General features: G+C 35.8%; 1 protein-coding gene and 1 pseudogene across 4 annotated transcripts in view; one reads left to right on the forward strand and one right to left on the reverse strand.

Annotated features, from left to right (window-relative positions):
* Tut4 (terminal uridylyl transferase 4) overlaps nt 1–22,732 on the forward strand; it is an 86,652-nt gene that overhangs the window by 38,927 nt on the left and 24,993 nt on the right. For all 4 annotated transcript variants that reach the window (XM_031378126.1, XM_031378127.1, XM_031378129.1 and 1 more), the window contains exons 8-16: nt 677–746; nt 4,131–4,257; nt 5,952–6,071; nt 6,253–6,465; nt 9,545–9,719; nt 10,522–11,219; nt 15,188–15,338; nt 18,315–18,401; nt 21,803–21,906. In XM_031378126.1, the coding sequence (XP_031233986.1) occupies nt 677–746; nt 4,131–4,257; nt 5,952–6,071; nt 6,253–6,465; nt 9,545–9,719; nt 10,522–11,219; nt 15,188–15,338; nt 18,315–18,401; nt 21,803–21,906 (1,745 nt within the window). The remainder of the gene's footprint in view (nt 1–676; nt 747–4,130; nt 4,258–5,951; nt 6,072–6,252; nt 6,466–9,544; nt 9,720–10,521; nt 11,220–15,187; nt 15,339–18,314; nt 18,402–21,802; nt 21,907–22,732) is intronic.
* LOC116095222 lies at nt 3,144–3,757 on the reverse strand (annotated as a pseudogene).

A 22,732-nucleotide genomic window follows, 5' to 3' on the forward strand; every position in this document is an offset into this window, starting at 1 on the left:
TTTTGAGTTTATTTTTCCAAATGAAATGTCAATCCATGTGTTCTTACATAAAGTAGATAATTATATATAATTTTTAAGTTAAATTTATTTTATATGTTTATTTTATGTGCATGTTTGTTTTCTCCTTCCATCACATGGGTGCTGGGGATTGAACTTTTTCTGCTGGGCTATCACCCCAGACCCCGAAGTAGGTATTTATGATATGAGCTCTACTTTGGTGGTAGATTTCTGGGTAGACATATGTTCTCCCCCTGTTAATGTCTCCTTAGAAACTTCCATTAGGCAGATTTTGGAAATATTAAATAAGTGGGGTCAAGAATTCTACTTGAAAGCAAAGCATACTTCTACTATGGCTTTAGCTCTCAAAAGTAAGTGATGTGCCCTTTTCACTTGTATACCTGTGAAGTTTCCATATCTACTTGGAATTATTCAAACTTTTAGAGATGTTAGAAGCCTTTTCCTCTTATGGTGCTTCTGATTTTCAAACACTATTTGATACTATAGTTGTGGCTTGTGGCATATAACAAATAACTCCAGAAGAGGTTAAGAGATCATTTTCATAATGAGAAGAGTGAGTTATTTCACAGAATTAATGAGAGTGAGTTTTAGATTGAAATTATTGCTTACTGTTTACTTAGAAATATTGACATTAACTTACTTTCCCCCCTCTTATTAGCATTATATGTAGATGTGGAATCTGATTTTCATGCTAAAGTTCCTGTTGTGGTGTGCAAAGATCGGAAAAGGTTGGTAATGAAGAAAATAAGGTATTTATAAAAACAAACAAACCTTGGGCTCAGGAAATGGCTCAGTGGGTAAAGAGCTTGCTGCACAAACATGAGATATTAGGACTTGAGTTTGGATCCCCAGCATTGAGATAACAAGCTGGGTAATTTTATATCTGGAAAAAGAACAGGAAGATCCTAGGGGCTTGCTGAGTAGCCACCCATCTAAAATGTTGAGCTTCAGGTTTAGTGAGAGACCCTGTTTTAAATAAGAACACAGAGAACAGTAGTCAAAAGATACTCCACAATATACCTCTGGTTATTACACACTTGTGTGACTGTATCCATCCATGTTTGTGAATATATTCATACACATGTATGTACGCATGCATGCATGTGTTCACACACATATGCACACATGCATGCACAGGCACATCCACCCCAGGGTCAACAAGATGACTCATTTGCCACATAAATCTGACAAACTGAGTTCTAGCCCTTGGATTCCATGTAAGCCGTTTTTCATACACGTTACCATGGTAGTTATCCCACCCCTTCAGCCCCCCCCCCCCAAATCAAACATATAAAGAACCAGATTTGTGGCAAAGAACTTCAAGAGAAGAAATTGTGTGCCTTAGGTTTCTTACTCGGTTTATATGACCATATTAGTTGTCATTTATTAAAAGCACGCCAAATGTGTATGATTCAGAAATTGAGCTAGCAGAGAATTAAAAATAAAACACTCTAGGTAAAACTTTTTTTTCTTTCTTTTTTTTTTTTTTGTTTAAATTCATTTATTCACCCAAAGATGCTAAGAGCATTTACTTTTGTTAAGTATTACATTCTTCTGGACATATAAATGTAAATTAAGAAATAGCCATTCTCAATAAGGTTTTACTGCCTATTATAATTGAGGGGCTAGTGAGGTGGTTTAGTGGATAAGAGCACCTACTGCTAAGCTTATCCTGAGGCATTCATACACAGTAAAAACTGAGCTTATCCTGAGACATTCATACACAGTAAAAACTGAGCTTATCCTGAGACATTCAGATACAGTAAAAACTGAGCTTATTCTGAGACATTCATACACAGTAAAAAGAAAGAACCGATTCCTAAAAATTGTCTTCTGACATCTACTTAAAGGTGTAATTGCATGTACACACATACATAAAACTTAATAGTGTAAGAAATACTCTTTACAATGTAGTTTTTGTTTAATTACCATGATTCATTGCCTTTCTAGTCAGGTATCTGTAGGCCTTTGAAAAAGGAAAGTTAGCCAGTTATGGTGGTGCATGCTTTTATACCCCATACTGGTGAGGCAGTGGCATGGGATCTATATCATTTTGAGGCCAGCCTTGTGTGAGTCCCAGACTAGTCAAGACTACTACATAGTGAGGCCTTTTCTCAAAAAAAAAAAAAAAAAAAAGGATACTGAATATTAGAGATCAATATGGGGGCAAAATACAAAAATAGATGTTCTGTTGATTATTCAGTTGTTTTCTTGTAGTCTAATATTGTGTTTTCTTTTTTTTAAAGGTTTATTTTATTTATTTTATGTGTATGAGTACACTGTAGCTGTACAGATGGCCGTGAGCTATCATGTGTGTGGTTGCTGGGAATTGAACTCAGGACTTCTGCCGGCCCCGCTCTCTCCGACGTAATTCACTGTAGCTGTCTTCAGACATACCAGAAGAGGGCATCAGATCCCATTACAGATGGTTGTGAGCCACCATGTGGTTGCTGGGATCCGAACTCAGGACCTTTGGAAGAGCAGTCAGTGCTCTTACCCGCTAAGCCATCTTGCCAGCCCTGTGTTTTCTTATTTAAAATCAGAAAGTTTTATGGAGATCTAGTGTTACTGGTGGCTCAAGCTTATAATCTTAGCTTGAGGTATATAGCAAGATCCTTTCCTTACTTCCCAGAAAGTGTAGGCTGATAAGATGGCTCCATGGATAAAGTCACTAGTCCCCAAACCTGACCATCTGAACTTGATCTGTGGGACCCACAGGTTGTCCTCTCTCTTCCACATGCACGTCATGGCACACATGTGTTCATACAAAATAAATAAACAGAAGAAATGTTTTACTATGACTTAAAATGATTATTTTTTGTTTATGTGTATATTTGTAGAGTGTTCTCTACAAGAGTAGTATGGGATTTTTTTTTTTTTTTTTTAAACAAATGTAAAGATTTGCTTTGTTTCTATTGGGAAAGGAGTAGAACAGATTTAACTGTTATCCAATCTGCTGTCTACTGTGTACACACACACCCATACATATACATATACATATACATACACACCATAAGTTCCCCCCCAAAAAACAAAGACCACCCTCAAACTACCAATACTTCATATTTTGACCAAAAGAATAGCTCCTGGGAAGAAGTGCAAAATGCAAAATCAAATGACCGAGGACTGCTGAGCGAACAGCATCACTGATATACAAAATATTCATATTACTGAACTAATAACAGGTGCTGTTCTCTGTGTCTGTAAAACTTTGGAGCAACAGAGTTGATTGTTAAATCTAGTCCATGCCAGCTTCCAAAACCCAGAGGATTTTAGTTAGCTTCATTTTTCGATGCTTCATCAAAATTTTCTACAAGATCTAGAACATCATCATCCTCTTCATCGATGTCTTCTGGTTTGGGTGCTTTACTATCCAACACTTGTCGTGGGAACTGTTCAGCTAACTTTCTAAGGCTCGTTAAGCTGTCAGCACCAAGCTGACTTAATATTCCAGGAAGCATTTCTGTGATTGGTTTGGCTTCTGCATGACCAGTAATTGCAAAGGTGTTAGCGGAGAGGGAAGCTTAGACTTTGGGGTTGTTGAAATGAATAACTGTGCCATCGTCTTTAATCATGTTCACCTCTTCAATACCAGCTATATTGTTCACAGCCAGTTTCTTTAGTGAACTCTGAAGCTTTTTGTCATCAGCAGTAGCTGTCCTTTGTACCACCACCTTCTTTCTGCGAGCTGTCCCCTTACCCCTATCCAGACCTGAGCTTGAAGTTTGGCTAACTTTTCTTTCTTTTTTTTTTTTTTTTTGGTTTTTCGAGACAGGGTTTCTCTCTATAGCCCTGGCTGTCCTCAAACTCAGAAATCCACCTGCCTCTGCCTCCCAAGCGCTGGGATTAAAGGTGTGCGCCAGCACTGCCCAGCTTGGCTAGCTTTTCTTGATTCATGCTGTTGGTAAATCTGCAGTGGAGAGGGTTCTCCAACACCAGCACGGGGCAAGAGCCTCGTATGGGATCTTAAGTACTGAGCCATTTATTTCTCTAGTCCCTGTAGTAACTGTTTAGCTGTTAAAATATGATTATCAAAAAGGAGAGCTTCTGGGGTTTTGAAGCATTCTTCTTTTAAAGGCATTAATACAGTGAAATTTTTTTCTCATTCACAGTGGTTTACTATGTAGAGTAAGTGCAGGAAATGATATGGCATGTCTCACAACTGACTTACTTGCTGCTCTTGGCAAAGTGGAACCAGTCTTCACTCCCTTAGTGTTAGCTTTTCGCTATTGGGCTAAGGTAAGTGGAACAGAAGAAAATAAGTCAAGCTTTTTCTTGTTTTGACATGTAAATTGTAATGTGTAGGAGAAAGTAGTTCTCTGCCCCATATGGAAAATTGTGTGACAGATTTCATCATGGACATTAAAATAAGGTTTCATATGCATATAATAAGTTCCTTTATCCATCCCTCAGTTGATGCTTGAAACTGTAGATGAAACTGAACCATTATAATACTAGTTTTTCTTTATTCACATTTGTGGTAAAGTTTATAAGTAAGAGAATAATAAAATAGAACATTTATGACAGTGCAGTGCATTAGACTTACAAATTGTTTATTTTTAATTTATGTACATTTCTCTTTCAAATTTATTTATTTTGTGTGTACAGGTGCTTTTCTCAAATGTATGTGTTGGGTGTCTGGGACCCGGGGAGGAGGTGAGAAGAGGGTGTTGGACCCTCTAGTACTCGAGTTACAGACAATTGTGAGCTGCTGTGTGGGTACTGTGAATTAAATTGAGGTCTTCTACAAGGACAAGTGCTGTTAATCTCCCTTTAAAGTTAACCACTCCTTTCCTCCCTCCTTTCTTCCTTCCCTCCCTTCCTCCTCCTCCTTGTTTATTTTGCCTTTTGAGACAGGCTTTCTCTGTATAGTTCTGGCTGCCCCAGAACTCATGTGTAGATCAGGCTGGGCTCTGATTCGCAGAGATCCTCTTGCCTGTGTTCTGAGTGCTGGGATTAAAGGTGTGTGCCACCACTGCTCTGCTAGCCATTACTTATTTTTAAAAACACTTTGTTAATGAACCCAGAGAATGCAAGGGTCCTGTACTGATCTACAACTTGAGCCCTCTTTTTAATATTTTTGAAGTATAGTTGACTAAGGGGAACTAAAAATTTAGAATGTAGAACCATATATAAATAAGCACTATGATATGAATTGTTATATTGGGGGTTTGTTTTTGCTTTTGTTTTTGTTTCAAGACAGTTTTTCTGTGTAGCCCTGGGTGTCTTAGAACTCAGTCTTTAGACCAGGCTGGCTTGAACTTTCTACCTGTCTCTGCCTCCCCAGTGCTGGGATCAAATGCATACATCACCATACCGGGTTACGTTGCATTTTTAATTGTTACACTATAATCATGCTCTCATGCCAGAAGGGAAGCAAATGACTCAATACATACAAATACTATAAATTGGTTCTATACTAAATAAAATTGTCATAAATAAAAGACAGTATTTGGGGACGGATTTGTCAGTGGCCTTGGCTGATCTCTTGGAGAGGAGAATTTGAACAAGATTCTTCACTGGGAGAAACTTCTTTCATCAGACACAGAACCTTATAAATTTGAAAAAATTGTCCATAGGAACCAGTTCTTTATGGCATATGATATTCCCAGAGATAAGAGTTGAGCAAGGCCAATACAATATTTATTTTAACATTTGGGCATGTAAGGCAAGTGTGTGGCAGGATGCTTGCAAGTTCAAGGCTAGGCTACATACTAAAATCCTGTATCAAAGCATGGGGGATATGTTCAGGGGATTAGTAACATGGGTATTATATTCTGAATAGTGAGATTTCAGATTATTTCTTAGGTTTCATTGTTGTTTGGACTTTTTTTTTTTTCAAAAAAAAAAAAAAGACTCAATGAAGAATAAATTACTGTCACTTGAGTGAAGAAAGCTAAATGCTAGAACTTTTTTAAAATTTTATTTTGCAGTTGTGCTATATTGACTCCCAAACTGATGGTGGAATCCCTTCTTACTGCTTTGCTTTAATGGTGATGTTTTTTCTTCAACAAAGAAAACCTCCTCTTCTTCCTTGCTTACTTGGAAGTTGGGTAAGCATGAGTTTGCGGTGTGTGTGTGTGTGTGTGTGTGTGTGTGTGTGTAGTTCTTATTGGTGTCGTGCTCAAACGTTTTAAGGTGGAATTCTAGTTCCTCTATCTTGTCTCTTTCTCTTTTCTTTCTTTTTTTTTTTAAATATTTTTTATTACCAATTTGGACTGCCTTTTCATATAGATTGAAGGCTTTGACCCAAAAAGAGTGGATGACTTTCAGCTGAAGGGCATAATAGAAGAGAAGTTTGTGAAGTGGGAATATAATTCATGTAGTGCAACTGAGAAAAACTTAATTGCTGATGAAAACAAAGCTAAGGCAGACCAACCAAAAGATGATACCAAGAAGACAGAAACAGACAACCAAAGTAATGCTATGAAGACAAAACATGGCAAAGTAAGCTTTTGTTTTTGTTTTCTGTTTTGGCTTTTCTATATGTAGAATTTATGACACGTTCAGTGAACTACTTGACTAACAGTAGATTGACCTCTTGGCTTCATTTCCTCATTTATAAAGTGAGGGGTTGATCTGGTTTAGATTTTGGTACTGAGATTATCTAGTAAATTTATTTCATGTATTGTTTGAATCTTTTCAAGGTAGTTAATTCTGTTTCCTTTTCCATTTCAACCAGTAAAATCCCCTTTATAAATTAGGTTTTCATTAATGCTTAAGCATATTATGGATTTTGTAGCCAGATTGTGTGGAGAAATAAGCCTTGTGTTCTATGAGGGGATGGCTTGCTTATTTAATTAGTTCAGCACACACTTATTAATGCCCTGCTGTTTTCCAAGCATTTTCTTGAGTGCTAGACAACCACAGGCAAATATACATGGATTTTGTTGCTCCGAAGCCTGTACTAGTCTAAGAATATAGATGTCCTGTGTTTGAAATGATTGCTCTCTTCAACACTGAATTGTTGTACTTCCCTGATTTTCCTCAATAATTCCACTTAATGATCTTGATTTTTAGTTTACTGAGAATACTGAAGCAATCGAAAGAGGGCTGCAAACTCATCATCTGCTGGCATTTGTACTTACATTCTCCCTTGTTACTTCTTTTTTTTTTCTAAAGGAGTTTCCATTTTGTAATCTACAGGCCTCTTCTTCATTGCCTTCTGAATTAACTCAGACTATTTATTACGTTAGCAGTTTTCTTTCCTTTCTAAGTTACCAGTTTTTCATTCTTTAATGAGTCAAACATTTTGCTATTTCTCTCATTTTAAAGAAAAATGTTAGGTGCTCTTCCTCCCAGCTATTTCTTGGTTTCCCTTTGTAGTAAAACTAACAAAAATTGTTTATAGTATCCATTTTTTATTTTTCTCTGTCTTCTTACACATTATCAATTTGCCAAAAACACATTATCAGCCTCTATTTTGTTAAATTTCATGGGCACTTAAAATTATCTCTTTGATGTAGTAACATTCCCAGTTGATTATTTCCTTGGAATAATTTCAGTACACCACAGTTGTTGCTGCTTAGTCTTTCTCAGTTTTCTTTGCTGATTTGTTCTTTTCCTCCAGTCAGTTAATGTTGAAGTGCTACAAGTTTGATTTATGATGTTTTTTTTGATTTGTTTACTTTCTTTTGATAGGTTAAGTTCCTTCTGTAGGATGACAAATACTCCTTTTTGAGCTATATAATTATATATAACTCCCTATTTAGTGTTGCCTTAGGTATCTTTTATGTATCTAAACTCAACTTTGGGTCTTACTGTCAAACTTGGAGTTTTTCATATTTCATCAGTATTGATAGTATTCTGTCCTTTCAACCATGCAGTTTAAAATTTCAGAAGCATCCTTCATTTCTTTCTTTCATGAAAACCCTTTATCAAGTAATTCAGAAATCTTGAATCTTGTTATCTTTACTTCAAAATATATCCAAAATTCCATCACTTTTCACCACATCCAGTTAACCATCCTGCTCCCAGCCACTTTCATTCTGGCCTGGACTTTTGCTATAGTCTTCTAACAGATAATTTCTGCGTGTACCCCCAGCCTTTATCTGTAATCAGCAACACAATAATCTGAGTGATTTTTAAAAAGTTAAGTCAGATATTGCCCTTGTTTGTCCTTACACAAACATGGTTTAGTTGTTTTTCATCTCATTTAGTATAGAAAAAAGCCAATAGTCATTAGATCACTCTTATTCTTCTATTATACTAGCTTTCAGTGTCCCTCCCCCTTCCTTCCTGTGATGCTGAGGATCATCTGGTTTTCTTTTTAAAGCTAGTCACCCTTTTGCATTCTATATGTTTATCTGTTCCCCATTCTTATAATACTTTTTTTCCAATCAGGTCAGGATTTTTCAACAAAACTGATTTCTGACACCGAGTTTAACATTGTAAATTTTTTTCTGTTCCTAGATTCCCACCTTCTTTGTTATGTTCAACCTTTTTTCCCCATGTCACTTACTCTGCTTCTAACTTGCTATTTAATTTACTTCTCAGTGTGTTTGTTTTCTCTTTTGGGGAAGTAAGCTTTATGAAGGCTAGGACCTGGCTTCTTTCCAGAGTCTCCCAATCCCACCTTAGTGTTTAACTTTTACTGTTGTTGTCAGAATCATCACTGTGTCTGTGGAATAGGACTCCACTATATTTGGGTAGCAATATAATGTGGTGATAGAAAGACAGACACAGGAGCCAAGTAGTCTTCAGACAGAATCTTTCTTGGTAGTATGTGTTTCAAAGAATTGTTAATGTAGGTTTAGGTTTCAGAAGCATGAATAAGGATGATAGTCATTATGTGTTGTAAATATGAGTTTTCTTTATTATAATATCCCTAGCACAAATCTAGAACATAGTACATTCTAAAGAAAGGTTTGCTGAATGACGATTTTTTTTTTAGTTTTTGAAAATAAATTTTGCAGCAAAAAATTGTAATGGCTGTCCAGTAGTTTACAACCTTGACTGTGCATGAGGTTCACTGTAAAGAGCTTTACAAAGTTTAAAGGACTAGTGTGGTACATGTAATTTTAATATTTGGAAGGTTGTATCTTGGTTTAGAGTCTAGCCTTTGTTACAGTATGAAACCCTGTCTCAAGGCCACACACCTACTCAAAGAAACAAAGAAACATAAAAACCTACAAGGTCTGGTGGTGTACCTCAGTGGCAGAACATTAGCTTTAACATTGACAAGCCCCTGGGTTCCATTCACAGTGTTCCTGTCTCACATACACATACAAAACCACAGCCCTCAGTCCAAATATCCCAAATCAGTTAAATCAGATTCTTGGAAGTGATGTGGAATTTCATGCTCACCTGGTGATTATAATATGCACTCAAACTTGGTAATCACTGGCTTAATGAAAAGAACACAGAATTCCTTGGATTTCTGTAATTCAAATGGATTGATTGCTTTTTAAAAAATGCTTTCTTTATGCCTGTTTTTGAAAATATATGTACTTAATTTTTTCCTAATTAACAATTTATACATTTTATAGTTTTAAGATACTTAAATGAAAAGTATTTTCTTTTATAGTCTCCTTTAACATTGGAAGCACCAAATCAGGTACCTCTGGGACAGTTGTGGTTGGAGCTGCTAAAATTTTACACACTGGATTTTGCTTTGGAGGAATATGTCATATGTGTACGGATACAAGATATTCTAACCAGAGAGAACAAAAACTGGCCTAAAAGACGGATAGCCATTGAAGGTAAGATAATACATTGTACATGTGTGTGTTCCCCATCATTTTACCCTGAATCCTAAACTTTCTTCCTTGGGTAAAGAAAATGATGATTGATGTTGCCTGGTTTTCATATTAAATTCCAAGCATATAACTATGCTATGATAAAAAACCAGGGCTGGAGAGATGGCTCAGTGGTTAAGAGCACTGATTGCTCTTCTAGAGGTTCTGAGTTCAAATCCCAGCAACCACATGGTGGCTCCCGATGTCCTCTTCTGGTGTGTCTGAAGACAGTTACAGTGTACTCATATAAATAAAATAAATCTTTTAAAAAAACAAAAAAGAAAAACCAGATATAGTTGCTCATGTCTGCAATCACACCACTTGGAGTGCTTAGGCAGGAGAATTGCCATAATGAGTTTCAGTTTGGCTTAGACTACAAGAGTGAGACTCTGGCTCAGAAAAGCACTGTGACAGGAAATGAAATTGTTAATGTGTGTACTGGAATTTGAAGTGTTTCACTTAGTGACAGTATATCAGGGAAGCATAGTGGCACAGCTTCTTGCTTAAAATTGTACTTATTGAGTTGACTGTAGCTAATTTCTTAAAATTAATATTTCCCTTTCTCCTTTTAATTTTATGGAAGGGAATAAAAAAGATGCCACATTTGTTTTACTTCTCCTCTATTTTCAAGAACTCACTAGGATCCTAGGCTAGAAAACTTTGGGAAAGTGTATTCTGTTGATAGTTGGGCAGTTAAGATCTGTTTGTATAAGCATAGAAATGTAATTTGCTAATGGAGATCTTTTTTTTTTTCCTTTAAAACTAGATCCATTTTCAGTCAAGAGGAATGTTGCTCGGAGCTTAAACAGCCAGCTTGTATATGAATATGTTGTGGAGCGATTCAGGGCAGCTTATCGATATTTTGCCTGTCCTCAAATGAAGGGTGGAAATAAATCTACAGTGGATCTTAAGAAAAAAGAGAAGGGGAAGCTAAGCAATAAGAAGCCAGTGAAGTCTGATTGTTCGGCAAACAATTGTTGCATTCTTCTTGAGGAAAATGCAGAAAAAGTAAATAGTGAAAGAGGCCAGCCTGCTAAACATAATGAAATGGAGTTTACATCACAGAGATGTACTGTTAATAATGACAGTTTACTGGTAAATGAACTAGGTTTGGTTGACCATAGACAAGATTCTTCATCTCTTTCTACTGCCAGTGGAGGCAGTGAATTACAGCAAAAATCAGCTGAGAAACAAGGTGATTTAACACCTTCAGAAACTTCTTTAAAGAAGGAACTCAGCCAGTGTTATTGCATTGGGACCCCTGATGGAGCTGAATCTGCTGGAACAGACTGCAGATCAAATTTAGAAATGGAGAGTTCACATCAGATTGTGTGCAACAACATATCTGCTACCTCTTGCAACTGCAAAGCTACAGAAGTTGCTTCTGACCTTGTTGATGATGATAACCTCCCCTCCCAGGAATTATATTATGTGTTTGATAAGTTTATTTTAACCTCTGGCAAGGTAGGATACAGTAAACAATTTGGAAAACTTTATGATTACTGTATGACTACTGATAGTTTTTAGATTTGTAAATAGTAACATAAAATAGCTTCTGTGCGTGTTTTGGGATGATATTTTGGTATGTATCTTTTTTGGTATTTACATTTTTTCCTATAATTGCAGTTCATTTTATTTTTCTTTTATGTACATTGTTGTTTTACCTAAATATATCTCTGTGTGAGAGTGTCAGATCTCCTGGAACAAGAGTTACAGACAGTTGTCAGCTGCCATGTGGGTGCAGAGAATTGAAGAATTGAATTTCTTGGAAGAGCAGTCAGTGCTCTTAACTGTTGAGCCACCTATCTAGCCCTATAGTTACAGTAAAATAGAGCATATAAAAAATATAAGAATGCATCAGTGCTCTACTAGTAGTTGGCACTCTATTTCTTTATATATAAAATGATTTATCTGCTATTATGAAACTCAGATTAGCAAAACAATATGTGTGTATATGTAAATGGTTTGGGTTTTTTGTTTTATTTGTTTTGTTTTTCTTGCCTCTGCCTCCTGAGTGCTGGGATTAAAGGTATGCACAACAACAAAGCAATATATATTTTAAAGTTCTGGGTATACTCAGACACACACACAATATATGTGGAGTTATTTTTGTTTTTGTTTTTTGTTTTTTGTTTTATTGAGACAGGGTTTCTCTGTGTAGCCCTGGGTATCCTGGAACTCACTCTGTAGACCAGGCTGGCCTCGAACTCAGAAATCCATCTGCTTCTGCCTCCCAAGTGCTGGGATTAAAGGCTTGTGCCACCACCGCCTGGCGAGTTATTTTTTTAAAAAGAAAGCAAAGTTAAATTTTAATTTTTTTTTCTTTTTTTGTAGTGGGATTGTGTAAATATATTGGAAAGTTGTAGGTGAAACTATGAGCAAGAGTCAAAAAGTGAGAATCTAGATTATGTTCTAATACTGAAATTTTCTGAACTTTTTAATATTAATATCCTTTATGAATTAAAGGAGTACTTTTTTGGTTTGTATGTATGTTTGTTAAAGGTTTATTTGTGTGTGTATATATATATATATATATATATATATATGTGTATATGTATGTATACTGTTGCTATCTTCAGACACACCAGAAGAGGGCATCAGATCCCATTGCAGATGGTTGTAAGCCACCATGTGGTTGCTGGGATTTGAACTCAGGACCTCTGGAAGAGTAGTCAGTGCTCTTAACCGCTGAGCCATCTCTCTAGCCCCTAGGAGTACTGTTCTTTTAAAGTGAAAGAATCTGAATGTAAAGTACAAGGTACTTCAGTGAATAGTACAATAAGCAGAATCTTTTGCTAATGAAAGTTTTAGCTAAATTGCATTTCTTTAGGTGCAGTGTACATAACTAAATATCTGTATCCAGAACTGGAAAATGATTATTAGGCTTAATTGTAAGCAAAGTAGATTATTGGAGGGTGGTATGCAGATGAGCTGCAAAATCACTTTATTTTACTGTTTTATTCATAATTACTTACTGAGCAATATTTCTTTTTCTTTTTTTAAATGTGGTTAGTTGGCACTAGAGAGATGATTAGGTAATTGTCTTAGTCAGGGTTTCTATTCCTGTACAAGCATCATGACCAAGAAGCAAGTTGTTCAGCTTGCACTTCCACGTTGATGTTTATCATTATCCAAAGGAAGTCGGGACTGGAACTCAAGTAGGTCAGGAAGCAGGAGCTGATGCAGAGGCCATGGAGGGATGTTACTTACTGGCTGGCTTTTCCTGGCTTACTCAACTTGCTGTCTGATAGAATTGAAGACTACCAGCCCAGGGATGGCACCACCCACAATGGGCCCTCTGAAAAAATGCCTTACAGATGGATCTTATGGAGGCATTTCCTCACCTGAAGCTCCTTTCTCTGTGATAACTCCAGCTTGTGTCAAGTTGACATACAAAAGCAGCCAGTACAATGGTTAAGAGCACTAGCAGCTTTTGTAGAGGATCTACTTGTTAGCTCATTTCGTATCTATAGTTTCAGGGGACAGCTTTCTTTTTTGCCTTCTGTGGGCACTGCACACGTGTACATACATCCAGGTGCATATATATACATAAGATAAAGTTTAAAAAACTATTAAGATAAGATTGAATTTTTAAAAACTTTTTATTTTATGTGTATGGGTTTTTGCTACATGTGTATCTGCTTACCATTTGCATGTCAGGTGTCCTGAGAGTCCAGAAGAGGATATTGGGTCCCCTGGAACTGGTGTTCACAAAGATGGTTGTGAGCTGCTGTGTGTGTGCTAAGTCTCAAATCCGGGACACACTGCAACAGCAACTAGTGCTCTGAATTGCTGAACAATCACTCTAGCCCATACTGCTATTTTAAAAGGCTATACATACTACACACACACACTTCTATCGTGATGTATTAGCGATAAGTCAACACCTATGAAATCATGACCACTGAAAATACTATAAATACATCATCTCAAAAGTTTTGTTGTAAATATAATGTTCTAACAAAATTTTAAGACTAATACCGTATTAATTGTAGACCTAGACAACAGTGGATCTCCAGAACTTATTTATTTTGCACAAATGAAATTTTATACCTTCGCCTCCTTTTCTTTTCTCCTCCACTCAAGCAATATTTCTTTATTCTGTGTACATATACATGTATTTTGCATATTATTCAGGTCACAGTATTTAGTTATATAGACTGTTAGAAAGACTAAATAAAATGGTGGATTTTTAGAAGAATTCTTAGAATTACAGTTTACATTTCTTATAGTTTATTCCCCTTTGCCTAAATTTATGCTAAGGTAAGTCCTATATCTTCTAGTTTTGGTTTACTAATATCTGTAACTTAAATCTGTTGTAGCTAGGTGTGCCAGCACTTGGAAGGGTGAAATGGAGAGCCTGCCCATTTGAGACCCGCTTGGACCATATAACTAATTTTGAGTCCAGCCTGTCCTACAAAATAACAGTTTTTCAATAAGAAAGAATTTCATTTTAAAAATAACAGAATGCTTTGAAAAATTGATAGCTGATCATAGTTGTGCATGCCTTTAATCCCAGCACTTGGGAGATAGCTCCAGGTGGATCTCTGTGAGTTGGAGGCCAGCTTCATCTACATAGCTAGTCCTAGAACATCCAGAACTATATATAGTGGGGCTTTGTCTCAAAAAAATAGAAATAAAAAAGCTAATAGAAATTTCTGTGATACTCTTTAATTACATATCACATAATTTTAATTGTTTATGGTGTTGTGGTTTCTCTAGAAGTTTCTGTATATAATCTGTTGTTTAGGTTTTTTAAATTCTACGTGTATGAGTATTTGCCTGCATGTTTGTATATGCACCACGTGTGTGCTTGGTGCCTAAGAGGCCAGAAGAGGTTTGCCTGTTCCGCTGGGACTGGAGTTAACAGATGGTTTTGAGCTGTTTTGTGGGTTCTAGGAATCAAGTCCAAGTTCTCTGGTGTTTTGTTCTTTCAAAGGACTTGGGTTCCATTCCCAGCACCTATACAGTACTTTACAGTCATCTGTAACTCTGGTTTCTGGATCCAATTCCTTCCAACCTCAGAGAGACAGCTTGCAAATGGTGCACAGATACATTTGTAGGCAAAACACTCATACACATAAAATGAAGATAATGATTGAGGGGAAAACCCAGACAAATAAATTAATATATTGGATATGCTTTCTTTTGGGAATTGAACAAGTTGTTTGAATAATACAAACCTTTTGTTTTGCCTTCTAATTTCTGAGTAAACTGTTTATTATATAATTTTAATGGGAGAGGAAAGCAGTTAAAACAAATTTTTATATTAATTGCATTTCATTACTTTTTACAAAAATCTCCAGAATTGAGTAGGTTATCCGAAGTGAGTTTAACTACATAGCGTTTGATGCTGCTATATTTTTGGATTGGCTTTCTAAGGGATGAAATAACTTAAAAGTTCATTAAATTTTTTTTTAACCATTATTTAGCCGCCAACAATAGTATGCAGCATCTGCAAAAAGGATGGCCATTCAAAAAATGACTGCCCAGAGGATTTCAGGAAGATTGATCTAAAACCTCTACCACCAATGACAAACCGTTTTCGAGAAATACTTGATTTAGTATGTAAAAGATGTTTTGGTAAGTGTTTGGTAGTATAACTACTTGAAGTACATTATTAGATATTGAATATTTAGTTTTTCATTTAAAAACATTTTTTCAGTTTTGTTTGGTCAGTGCTAGGATTAAAGTCATGTGCCTCCATGCCCAGTTGATAACACATGTTCTTAAATCAGCTTTATTAAGTTATAGGGCACTACCTCTGTAATTAGTCATTTCTTTATTTTATTGTTTACTCATGTAAACCTTATACTTGTGGGTATAACCCAGTATAATTTATTGGAGCTTGTGTCTCTGACATAAGCTCATCAGTGTGCGGGTTTTTATTAGTTTTTTAGGTTTCTTTCTTTGGGGACTACAAGATACTCCAAGCTCACTGTGTATATTTTCTGACTTAGTATTAGAGTTCCACTTTTCTCCAAGGTATCCTAATTTCTTTCATTGGAGAATATTATTAAGATTCAAGATGTGAATACAAGATTTCCTACTTTTTGTTGTTGTTTTTTGTTTTTGAGACAGAGTCTTGCCTTATCCCAACTCTTAACATTTGCTTGCTTCTGCCCCCTGAGTGCTGGGATTAGTGGTTTGTGCTACCACACCAATTATGTGTTCTTATTACTGGAATGTTGTTACTTGTAAGCTGTCTCGGAGCAAGGAAATCAATGTGTTAGTACTTTACCTACAAATTTTTCTATATTCTAAAAATAATATTCTCCAATGAAAGAAATTAGGATACCTTGGAGAAAAGTGGAACTCTAATACTAAGTCAGAAAATATACATCATCTTATTTATGTTAGCCTAAACATGATTTCACAGAATCTCCTATTCTGAACCATTACATTTTAAATTTTTTTCTCATCTCCAGTAAAGGGAAACCCGCTTCTTACAATCTACTTCTAATACATAATTGCTTTATTTTAATAACATCTGTATTAGCAGTCTCAGAACTGTGAAACTAATCTCTTTAGAAATAGCTACCAGAATTGAGTGTCTGCATATAGTTTCTTTTGGCTTTAAACTTACAGATTGTACTCATTATCTTTTTTGTTTTTTTCTTAGATTGGTGTTTATGGTTTTGTCTGTATAGCCCTGGCTGTCCTGGAACTCACTATATATTCCAGGCTTATGTTCATTTTCATGTGCGAAGGCTTTTCATGCATTTATAAAATAGATTCTTTTATCGCAATCTGCATTCCATCCTGAGATCCTGTGATTTCATATAATTTTGTAAAATTTGTAGACCTTAAAACAGTTTATATTTTTATTGATTTTTTTTTTTTAGCTTGCTATCAGTTTCCATGGAATCATTATAAGTATATATTACTTATATTTTGTTCTCTTTCACTTCTGTTTACTCTTGGTGCTGCAGTGCTCTGTGATTTTTGTGTTAGCATTTAATCATGTTAAGGTAAACCTCAAAGGAATCAACTTAAAAGAAAAGTAGGTTTATTTTGGTTCAGAGTTTAAGGGATTTAGTCTAGGACCTACTAGTTTTGTCAACTTTGTGCCTATGATGAAGTAGTAGCAATAGTGTATGGTGTAGGAAAACCATTTCTCTTTGCTGTGCTTAAGAGAAGAGGAAGTGAATAAGATTCTAGTATTTCCCCTCTTCAAGGACTTCTATGACTGAAAACTTCGTACTATTATACCTCTTAAAATTTCCATCTCAGTAGCATCCTGGTCTAGGACAAAGTATCTTTTTAACACAAGTAGTTAACTAAATCATAACATGTATGTCTATTATATGGAATAGTTTCACAGCCCCAAACCAACAAAACAAAACAAAAAAACCTGAAACAATTATTTAATTTCCCCTTTCTACTTATAAATACTCACGCATTTACTTTTTATTACTATTTCTATTTTTATTTTACTAATTAGTTTATGCATATGGATATTTTGCCTGCAAGTATATCTGCATTCCAGTTAGGGCAAAAACCTCTGAGGCTAGAAGAAGATACTATGTGCTGTGATGTTCCCCTTTCTCTCATACAAGTAAATAAGTAAACATTAATACCAACAAAAGAAAGAAAGGATACCCTGAAACTTGAGTTACAAGCAGTTGTGAGCCACTATCAGGGTCCAGGGGATTGAATCTGGGTCCCCTGGAATAGTAGCTAGTGCTCTTAACCACAGAGCCATCACTCCAGCCTGGTACATTTGCATTCATAAAAGTTAATGCTGATTTAATTAATTATAACAGATTTTTAAGTAAATTCTTTTTCGTTTGTTTGTTTGTTTGTTTGTTTTTATTTTTATTTTTTGGTTTTTTCGAGACAGGGTTTCTCTGTGTAGCCCTGGCTGTCGTGGAACTCACTCTGTAGACCAGGCTGGCCTCGAATTCAGAAGTCCACCTGCCTCTGCCTCCCAAGTGCTGGGATTAAAGACGTGCGCCACCTCTCCCCTGCAGTAAATTCTTAACGTTATTTTCATTACTATATAGAGATTTGAGGCTATGTCTTTGGAGTAGGGGTGAGGGACATATGTTCTTAAGACATTTGTATGATCCTGTTGGGAAGGAAAAAGTAATATAAATGAAGACTGGAAAACTGTAAGAACATTAGAAAATCACTTGCCAGTTTATGGCAGGTTATTTGAAATAGTAGATAAGTAAATCAAGGTGAGATGTCAAGGTTGCAGGGAGGTAGATTGGTTTGTAGGGAAATTGGAAATCTTGACAAGACTTAAGTGAGTGCTTTGGTAACTGAATGGATTGAGATGGAAGAAAATATGGGAAAGAAGTAAATTGAAGAAAACAGTATTAGTTAGTTTTCAAAAGTTAAATGCCTGTGTAGAATATAGGAGAAATTATGTAAAATATAAGTATACTTTATGTTTTTTTCCTCTGTCTCTTTGCCCGTTCTCTAATTTCATTTATGGGTTTAAAGTCATAAAAGTAAATAAGCAGTAAAAATATTGAGAGTCAAAATTTTTGGGTTAAAACCCTGAAAAACTTTTATATTCTGTTCTCACTTTTCTTTTTCTTTTTAATATAGATGAATTATCACCGCCTTGCTCTGAACAACACAACAGGGAACAAATTTTAATTGGATTGGAAAAGTTTATTCAAAAAGAATATGATGGTATGTCATAAGCTAAAAATTGGTTGTTATTGCTATATAGTTTTGAGTTTGATTGACTTAAAAGTGTTTAACTGTTATGTGTTATGTTATTCTATTCTAGTTTCTATGGCTGTATTACTAATAAAAGAGATAAAATCTGCTTTCATGAGGAGTATATTTAAGTCAGGATGGTAGTCAAGTTAAGAGATAAATATTTCAGGAAATATTAAATGCCATTAAAAGTATGGTGATAAAGGAAGTGATATGTTGGGTAGTAAATCCCTCATAAGGTAGCATTTGAGTTCAGTCTGAATAATATGAAGGAGCAAATTATATGAATTCTTAGAGAGAACATTATGTAAAGAAAGGGTAGATACCAAGACTTAAATTATATCTGATATGTTTAGAGACCATCTGGGAGGTCCAATATGTTTGGAGTAGAATATGTAAGATAGGTTGTAAATAGAAAGAGGAGGTCATAGCCGGGCGGTGGTGGCGCACGCCTTTAATCCCAGCACTTGGGAGGCAGAGGCAGGCGGATTTCTGAGTTCGAGGCCAGCCTGGTCTCCAGAGTGAGTTCCAGGACAGCCAGGGCTATACAGAGAAACCCTGTCTCGAAAAAAAAAAAGAAAGAGGAGGTCATAGAGATATTTTAAGGAATAGATCATTAGAACCTTTTAGACATTGATAGAAGGACTTTTCTTTTAATGAAAACTTGTAGAATTTGTAACATTAAATGATACAATCTCAGTGAACAGATTGTAGCACTGAGAATACATTGTAGAGAACTTCGGCATAAGTACATATGAAGCACAGTAGTGCCTGAGTTAAGTGGTTAGAATCGGGTTATGTTTGAAGATAGAACTAACAGGAATTGCTGAAGCATGTCTAATGTAAAGGAAAGAAAGAAACCATGCATGATATGAAGGCTTTTGCTCCAAAATATCAGAATAAGCAACTTTTCGTTTGTTTGTTTTTTAGCATGAGAATGAAGAATCAGGAATTTTGTGATTAAATATTTTAGAAAAGGGTATTTATAGTAATTTATATAGGGCTGGAGAGGTGCCTTAGTACGTAGTGTTTATAAGCATGAGGACCTGAGTTTTATTCCCAGATTCAATATAAAAACATAGGTATAGGGTCTAGAGAGATGGCTCAGTGGTTGAGAACACTTGTTCTTCCAGAAAACCTGAGTCTGGTTCATAGTACCTAGTATTCAGTAGGCTGTCTGTAACTCTAGCTCTAGGAGATTCAACTCTCTTGATGTCTCTGGGGACTTGCATGCTTGTGTGCATACATATACTCATAGGTGCACACATTTGTAACTGGAGTACTGGAGAGGCAATGTGAGGTCTTGTTCCTAGTGCTCACTAGTCAGCTATCCTAGCCTAATTTGAGGGCCAGGCCAATCTTAAATCTCCCCACTCCCTTTTAAATAAAACTCACATTCAATTTTATTTCATCATCATAGTCTCTTTTTTATGAATATATTATATATTTTAAAATTAAAGTCTCATGCTTTGCAATATTTTATATTGAAAATACTTTAATGAATATTTTGTTTTAGTAGACTTCAAAGTAAAATTCTTAAAAGTCTGGACCTCTTAGGCTGGTGAGATGATTCATTGGGTAAAAGTGCTCAGCCTAGTGCCCTGAATTTGATCCCTTCGACCCAGGAGGTGGATGGAGACAACCAACTTCTATGAATTGTTCTCTGCCTTCCATACATATATGTTGTGGCACATACATGCACATGTACAAATAAAGTTTTAAAAATTAAAAATACATGGACTGCGTCACAAATTTATATGCCATCTTTGCATAGAGGTCTTGCTAATCTCTATACTGTTCCAGGGTTGTTATTATGTGCTGCTGAACTGAGCCCTATAACTTCTTTTATCCTTCGTTATCATTGAAATTTAATCAGTACTACATGGAAGGATTGTTTTCAGAGCATGGGATTTGTTGTCTAACTATTCAGTTAAGGGCCAATGGCTCAGCAGATGAAGGCACTCACCACCAAGTCTGACAATCTGAGTCAGTCTCTGGGACCTACATAGTAAAAAAGGACATCCAACCTACACAAGTTGTCTTCTGTCTAGATGTGCATATTACATGCCTCCACTAATAAATAAATAAATTTAAATGTGTACTTAAACTTATAAGTTACAACTTGTTTGAAAGAGTGTTAATGGAGAACTCTTTTTTTTTTTGGTTTTTTGAGACAGGGTTTCTCTCTGTAGCCCCGGCTGTCCTGGTACTCACTCTGTAGACCAGGCTAGCCTCGAACTCGGAAATCCGCCTGCCTCTGCCTCCCAAGTGCTAGGATTAAAGGCGTGCGCCACCACCGCCCGGCCGAATGGAGAACTCTTAAATGAGAAAGAACAACTGTAACAGAATTTATATCTAGTGAATTGAACTGAATATGGGATGAAAATTAACCCTATGTATTGAGGTGATAATTGAATTGATAATTGATAACTTGAATTGGCTGGGCAGTGGTGGCTCATGCCTTTAATCCCAGCCCTTGGGAGGCAGAGGCAGGAGGATTTCTGAGTTCGAGGCCAGCCCAGTCTACAGAGTGAGTTCCAGGACAGCCAAGGCTATACAGAGAAACCCTGTCTTGGGGGAAAAAAAAAAAGTACTGTATTGTATACTGAATTGTATACTGAAAGCACCAGTTTACTTTAAAGAGATGAGGTATCAGATATTGAGCTTAACCTTTGGTACTTGTGTTGAAGAAAACATTAGATGGTAGGTGGTTGAGTTGGAAGAAGCTGAAGATGTTATGATTGGCTTGTGCATGTTGAGCAAGGTGTTAAAGATGTCACACCTTTCTTGTGAATATCTAAGTAGATAGTAATACTCTTGGCTGAGAGTTGGTGTATTAGTTATTTGTCTCCTTGCTGTGACAAAATACCTGAAAAAAAGCACTTTTAAGGAAGGGTGGAAGGATTTATAGTTTCAGAGATTAGAGTGTTTCATTGCAGCAGGAGTGTCCTGGTAGGAAGCAGGAAATGATGAATATTTGTGTTCAGCACAGTTTCTCCTTTTTATTCAGTCCATGTAATCATATCAACCACATTAAGGATGGGTACTCTACCTCAGGTATCATAATCTAGATAATTTCTCTATAAATATGTTTAGTGTTCCCCCATAAAACTATTATATCAACTTTATCAATCATAGTTAGGATTATAGGAATAAGTTGGTCTGAATGAAGTAGATAGTTTACACCTATACAATTTATGATATGTTGAAAAGAAAAAGCATTTAGCTGCTTGACTGTAAGACCCTAAGTAAAAGATCCTGGCTGTGGTTGGATATTTTGGAATTTCTCAGTATTTCATTTTGTGTTATGCTATTAGTAGATGTTAGATGACTCCTCTAACCTACTCATTGACTCATTTTCCTGAGCTTAGAAAAAGCAAGATTGTGCTTATTTGGTTCTTCTAAGAATGGATTTGGATTCCGAGATAGTGATCTGGATATTTGTATGACTCTGGAAGGCCATGAAAATGCCGAGGTAAGTAGTATTTGGAAAGGATTTGAAAGTTTGTTTTCGTCTAATAGTAAATTTGTTTTAGTTTTATGTGTGATATTTATTATACATAGTGTGATTGTTTTTATCAATGTGTAAGTAGTAGTGCTTGAGATGCAGAAGCATTAGCATTATCAATTTAGAAAATACTCAAACTCAGCTACTATGGAAATCTCTTTTTAAAAAAATGTTCAAAATTAAAATAAGTAACAGCTAGCTCTTTGAGTCTTACAAGTATCTAGAAATGAATTGGGTGAATAAGTTGGTTTACATCCAGTTGGAATTTTTTTATTAGAACCAATGAGAAACTGGTACTTCTGTTTGGTAGTAAGCAAATAGAAGTTGTCCCCCCCTGACCCCTACTTCCATTATATACTCTGTTTTCCTCTTTCTGTGCTATGTACTCTGTAAGTAGAAAATACAGGTAGTCATCTAATTTATAAATGGATTATACTGTCCCCCGCCTCACTGTTATGTATGCTGTAAGTAGAAATTACAGGCAGTCATCTTAACATAGATTCTTTTCTAAAAATTAATTACAATTTTGAAGCACTAACATCTTTTCCATGGAAGAAATATTCTAATGGTTGAGGATTAGAAACTTTATTTTGGGTGGGATGGGAAAGTAACATTTATTGAGTTGTTGTATACACTTATACATGCCTTATCATTTTTCATACACTTTAAGGTAGATATATTTACCCCATTTCCTCAGTGTATCATTTTGTGTTAAGGAGACTGAAGCTTTGAAAGACAAAGTGGGGGCTATAGAGATGGTAGAGCAGGTAAAGATGCTTGTTTCTTTTTTTTT

The sequence above is a fragment of the Mastomys coucha genome, unplaced genomic scaffold (genome assembly GCF_008632895.1).
Source record: "Mastomys coucha isolate ucsf_1 unplaced genomic scaffold, UCSF_Mcou_1 pScaffold18, whole genome shotgun sequence".
In the NCBI taxonomy this organism is placed as follows: Eukaryota; Metazoa; Chordata; class Mammalia; order Rodentia; family Muridae; genus Mastomys; species Mastomys coucha.